The sequence below is a fragment of the Anoplopoma fimbria genome, chromosome 16 (assembly GCF_027596085.1).
Source record: "Anoplopoma fimbria isolate UVic2021 breed Golden Eagle Sablefish chromosome 16, Afim_UVic_2022, whole genome shotgun sequence".
NCBI classification, from domain to species: Eukaryota; Metazoa; Chordata; class Actinopteri; order Perciformes; family Anoplopomatidae; genus Anoplopoma; species Anoplopoma fimbria.
In genome coordinates this window covers 18,955,562-18,962,008 of record NC_072464.1, presented here as the reverse complement: position 1 = coordinate 18,962,008, position 6,447 = coordinate 18,955,562, and the positions used below count along the sequence as shown (strand labels likewise).

The following is a 6,447-nucleotide window of genomic DNA, read 5'->3' as shown; positions in this document are numbered from 1 at the left end:
AGTCTCCTAGTTTAGCATCTGTTTGTTTATTGTAATGTGGCACCATCATGTTTGTCTTACAGTCACATCATTTCAAAGGGATCCTGGAGTGTGTTTACCTCCGCACACACTCCTCCTGTTGGTCCAGGACATGGGATTCCGTGTCACACGCCCACAAGCATGCGGCGGCTCACCGTCCCACACCCAAAAAAACAGGATCTTTTGATAAATGTGTAACCATGCACACACACCTTTCTCAAACATACATTCCTCTGCAGACTGATTAAAGCAGCTCTCACAGTGACTTATAGAGGAGTGACACCTGAGCAGTGTAGTCAGCTGCAAACTCCGGTACTGTGGCCACACAGTGCAGAGCACCAAGGTAAGTTTGAGGCTTTACAGAGGGAGTTTGAGTTGATTCTTGGAGACAGCTTTAACTTCACGAGGGTGTTGTGATGGATTTCTTTGCTAGATATTAATAACAGTTTTTTTTTTAGATTTTAAGAATGTGTTAAACAGATGAAATGATGCTATTATACCTGAATGTTTATATCCACCTTATCGCCAAATGAATACCGGCAAACCACCTGAAGGATGCACTCTTTAATTAGTACTTATGTTTGTTGATGGGATTTATGCAAGATTAAGATTCTTTCATTTGTAACATGCCTCTGTTTAACTTTTAGACTATCTACCATCAGATGCTGACTTAATTATTTGTCTTTTACATACATTCTGAACTCTATATAGCCTAGATCAATAAGTAGCACCAAAAAGATGTGATGTAATAAAAGAAACAGAACAAATGAATGCCTTTTCGATGTTTCAATGTTATTTGTTTTTTCCTTCTATCAGTGGATTTATTGCCTTCTGCTCTACTTATCTACCACTGCATCAGTGGATACAGCCTAGCTTTCGAGGCTTGTTTTAAGTTGCCTGCGACTCATACTTGGACACAGGCAGCTAAAGCAAGTCTGGGACGCCAGTGACAAACCTACTAAACCGAGGCCTGAGGACCTGCTGCCATGTGAAGAATGGAGGAGGGAACACGGGGGAATATTTGCTAATTAATCCTCCATTGATCAGTTGCACAAGATTTTCTCCTCTTTGTCTGAGAGGACAAAAGCTTGAAATCATCATCAGTTACAATGTGTAAACTAATGGAACAATCAAAGGCATTTCTAGTCTGACAAAACCTGTTTATGTGACCAGGGACTTGTACAAACTTGCAAGCTACAACAAAAACAAAATAATTTACTATTTACTCCATAGCCTGCAGTATATACACAAGGCCTGTTTGCATGTGTGCTTTATGGAATTACCACACAGTTCAGTCTACACACAAAGGACCTGATGTGCAAAGTTGGATCTGAATTATTTGTTTTCTGTTGGGTACATGTATTGTAACTTAATGTCAATGTATTATTTCTAGTTTAAATAAATGAAACGTATTGTTTGTGAGCTCTTCCAGTTAAAATATTTTGTGCCAGATGGATTTCCTAAGTCTCTTTTGTAACTTGAAAAAAATATTTATTTTCAAGGAAGGCCAAGATAAATCATATAATCTGGCTAAAACTGTTTTTTAGATTTTACTGATAAACCATCATGCCAGTGTTTGTTGTCACGCTCATGCATGCCAGGAATTTCCTCTTTAAATGTAAATGTGTTGCTTTTAAACACCCCAAAGTGCTTCAGAGCAGAGAAATACACTGCAGATTATAACAATATAGTCCTGAATTGACAACAATGAACACTTTTAGAGAGATTGTGTGTTGAAAGATTATGATTTACAAGCAATATAAATACATTTCTAAAAATGATTCAAATGCCACTTAATCACAGTTTTGTTCTGTATCATCGGCTTCATGTTATGGGACTTAATATCAACATTATTTGCTCCTAAATCTTTGTGAATGGACAACTGATGAATTCAAAAATCCCACCGTTTTAATGATAGGACTAGTAATCACAAAGGATGTGTATACTAGATACACAGGCAGGGTAATAGAGCCCACACGGCTTCACACAGTCCACTGCCTCTGAAAAACAGCAGAATTAGAAACATATTGATAACGTCAGTGAGCATCAGAAGCCATGGTTTTAGAGTTACAACCCTCAGATTGAGGCTATATAACCTTAAACCCACAAACAGAAGGTCAGGGGGGATGAAATGTCCCTGCTTTCTCGAGTGCACTGAGGCGTCCTTTTCAAGGTAAATATTCTTTTCCCCAACATGAAATAGGTCTTTGTTGTTTGCTGAGAGGTAAAGAGGCGGAAAAGTGAGGAGGATCTGAACTGGTTTCCATGTCAAACACTTCAATTCACCATAGAAACTCAGATCTTAACGCGGAAACTTTATTAAACTGTGATGGTGGATTGATAAGGGCCCAATTTCTATCGGCCTCTTTTTATTGTGGGCACCAGGCGGGCTGACAGAGGTAAATTGCTCTTTTAATTAAAGCAATGCACCAGGGGAAATTGCTGTCTGAATATTGTCTCAGAGATGGGGGCCACTGACAGTTGCCTGGAAACTTCAATCTGTCCTATTCCAGATCACAGTTATGAGATAAAGTTTAATAAAAATCTTTTTCCTCCAACGCCACCAACGAAATGAAATCCAACCCATTCTGAAGCAGCCAACACAATGAGACAGGACTGCGGAGGAAACCTCATGTTCAACATGTATCTCTCAGGTTCGTTACAGGAGATGATGGGACCACAGTTATGGTTCCTTTAAACGTGGCCGGGTGTCGTCCTGGTCGTCGGTGCTCTCTCTCTCCAGGAGCAGAGCATTGTTCAGCCTTTTTTTTCCTTTTTTTTTCTTCTTCCTTCAATCTGAAAGCTCGTCTGCTCTTTTGTCGGAAATCGGAAATCCTTTTTCCTGGACGCGTTTCCTGGAGAGGAGACCGCAGAGACGACCGACGTGCTTCTTGCATTATAGACTGAAACCGGTTCAGGAGACAATTAGGATTTAAATCAATTTGAACCATTTTTTATAGAGATTTTTTTTTTTTTTTTACAATTTTTTTTTAACATTTCAATTTAGTCGTATACGCACCTGTCTGGTCAATTTTGACATTATAGTTCAACAATTTTATATATATCAGCTGTTCTATAATTAAATACGTTCTCACTGATACACCGGTCTTTTATTTTATTCATCTTTTTCATCTGTTTTATTGTTCCCACTTGGGTCTTGCTTTTTAAAGGATACTTAATTAATTTCTCCAAAAATAGAAACAAGTTGTTGTCTTAACCCTGTGAGGAAAGATTAGAATCGAAGAGTATTTTGATTGGCTTCCAAATAAAATAAACAAAATGACATTTATAAAATGAAAATGATAGATATGAATTAGATAACAGGCCTGAACAGGGTGGATGGACAGATGGTGATGCTGACAATGTGTCTGTTTTGATTTCAGATCCAACAGAAAATCTGTTGAAGGAAAGCAAAGGAACATCTTGGGGTCCACTAAACACGGGAGTACAGAAAGGTAAGGGAATAAATAACCTGCCAGGACAGTAATACATAGTGTTATCAACTAACACACAGTTATTTCATGTTAATTTAATTTTTATGATATAAAAGAAGTCTGCCAAAAGGCTACTCTCACACAATATCTCACATTATTAATGATGAAATAATAATTCTATTTAGAAATTGTCATTGCAATTGTATTACTAACCTCTGAGGAGAATTATTGGGAAGAGTAACACAAATAATGGAATCAAATTCGAAACAATTATTTTAGGAATCAATTAAGATCACCACATTAATACTAAAAATGTTATTATAGAAGGATTAAAATGGGTTAAAGGGTATTTCATTTAATGTGTGTTTCTATTTGGGGATCTAATTGATTTGTATTCGATTAAAAAAAAACACCACAGCATCCTTTCTACATAATGATTTGTGTTTAATTACTGACGCCATTCTTCTCACACCGTACTGGTTTTAGCACCTCAGAAGTATTTTATCTCAACATGTGTCTCATCCATCCTTAGTCTCGGGACTGCTGTAAAAAAGAAATACATTAAATCAGTAACATTAATATGAGATAAGATAAGAATTAGAGAAGAAAACAAACGCTAGCGTTGACACTGATTTAATAAAACTGTGATAGAGTGCAAATGGACTTAAATGGCACAATAAAGTTGTTTCTGAGGTTTTTAAATCATTATTATTTTTTTTTTATCATGAAACATATCTGACTATTTTTATAAATTAAATTTCATGTAGACTGACATCTCCGAGGACCTACATTTTATTTTTAAGTATTAATGAATACATTTAAGAGTACCATGTTGTTTTTAAAATGCACTTGGATGATATGCATTTTAATAAAGGTTATCCAAGGGAAAAAGCAGTTCTGCTCAAGATGCACTGACATTTTTTATAAATGGTGGAAAACTGGTATGCTTAAAATACAAACTGTACAGTTTTAATTCAAAGCACACTAACATTTATCTAACTGCATATAATTCATATTAGATTGCAATTTGCCTTTGCAAAAACACTACAGTGTCTATCAAAAATGTGCTGCTAATAGTCTAGTATTATTATCAAAAGATAAACGTGATAAAAGAACAGACATGTTTCCCTAAAACAGAGCAGACCATTTATATATGTCGGTTTCATTTTCCTGTTCTATCTTTACTGTACATTTTTATTCCTGTTCTATCTTTATTTTGTTGTATAGTATGTGTATTTATTGTCTGTGTAGTTGTATAGTATGTGTATTTATTGTCTGTGTCTGTGTAGTTGTATAGTATGTGTATTTATTGTCTGTGTCTGTGTAGTTGTATAGTATGTGTATTTATTGTCTGTGTAGTTGTATAGTATGTGTATTTATTGTCTGTGTAGTTGTATAGTATGTGTATTTATTGTCTGTGTAGTTGTATAGTATGTGTATTTATTGTCTGTGTAGTTGTATAGTATGTGTATTTATTGTCTGTGTAGTTGTATAGTATGTGTATTTATTGTCTGTGTAGTTGTATAGTATGTGTATTTATTGTCTGTGTCTGTGTAGTTGTATAGTATGTGTATTTATTGTCTGTGTAGTTGTATAGTATGTGTATTTATTGTCTGTGTAGTTGTATAGTATGTGTATTTATTGTCTGTGTAGTTGTATAGTATGTGTATTTATTGTCTGTGTCTGTATAGTTGTATAGTATGTGTATTTATTGTCTGTGTAGTTGTATAGTATGTGTATTTATTGTCTGTAGTATGTGTATTTAGTTGTATAGTATGTGTATTTTTTGTATAGTATGTGTATTTATTGTCTGTGTAGTTGTATAGTATGTGTATTTATTGTCTGTTTCTCTGTAGTTGAGCTGCTGCAACACTTGAATTTCCCCCATGGGGATCAATAAATAATAATAATAATAATAATAATGTTGTTCCACCCAATATTTCTTGTGATGTTTTACTGATTTATATAAATCCATTTTTTATAATTTTCTCATCATTTTCTTATCATTTCAATGGTCTCCCCCTCCACAGGCAGTGGGCAGATCCAGCTGTGGCAGTTCCTGCTGGAGCTCCTCTCCGACAGCACCAACATGTCGTGCATCGCCTGGGAGGGCACCAACGGGGAGTTCAAGCTCCTCGACCCGGACGAGGTGGCCCGGCGCTGGGGAGAGCGCAAAAGCAAACCCAACATGAACTACGACAAGCTGAGCCGAGCCCTGCGGTACTACTACGACAAGAACATCATGACCAAAGTCCACGGCAAGAGGTACGCGTACAAGTTTGACTTCCACGGCCTGGCTCAGGTGTGCCAGCCGTCCAGCACGGAGCAGGCCATCTACAAGTTCCAGGGTAACTTCTCCCCCATCCCATTCACTGGGATCTCCAAGCTGAACCTGGTGGCTCCTGGGGTGGGGCCTCCTGGGTTCTCCTACTGGCCAGGGTCTCCTCCTGCGGCTCTGTATCACACCCACAACCTCCAGCCTCCGGGGCCCTTTGGCACAGTGTCTCCATCCCACATCAGCTGCGTCAACAACCTCAACAGCCTGACTGGCATCAATAGCCATTACAACTGACTAGAAGCACCGGAGACATAGTTCATACACAGAAGGCAAATGTTGGATTCATTTGGTTAGACATTAGATTTTTTTTTTTTTTTTTTTTTTTTTTTAGATATGGACACATAATGATAGTTTCAAACAGCATGTTACATTTAAACATGTGGAGCTGTAGATGCTGTGGAGACGACGGCTGCATGTAAAGCAAGACTTCTTAATACTTTGTACATAAATAATAAACTAAACAAAATAGAATTTAGCCATTTTATCCTTTAAATCAGACATTTTTCTTGAATTCAGTGAATTTTTGGAATCCATGAAAATACGCACAGTGGTATTTTAATATAAATGGGATAGAAAACACGAAATCCACAAAAGTGACCCTGTGTGAGAGACAAAATGTAGAAAATGATTCTAAAAAGAACATAATTAAATACATAC

At 36.8% G+C, this 6,447-nt stretch overlaps 1 protein-coding gene across 1 annotated transcript; it reads left to right on the top strand.

Moving 5' to 3' along the window:
- The first annotated feature begins 2,623 nt into the window (after window positions 1–2,623).
- On the top strand, window positions 2,624–6,024 carry fev (FEV transcription factor, ETS family member). Its single transcript, XM_054615908.1, has 3 exons — window positions 2,624–2,672; window positions 3,402–3,473; window positions 5,483–6,024. Exons 1-3 carry the CDS (start codon window positions 2,624–2,626, stop codon window positions 6,022–6,024), a joined length of 663 nt encoding a protein of 220 aa, XP_054471883.1.
- The last annotated feature ends 423 nt before the right edge of the window (window positions 6,025–6,447 follow it).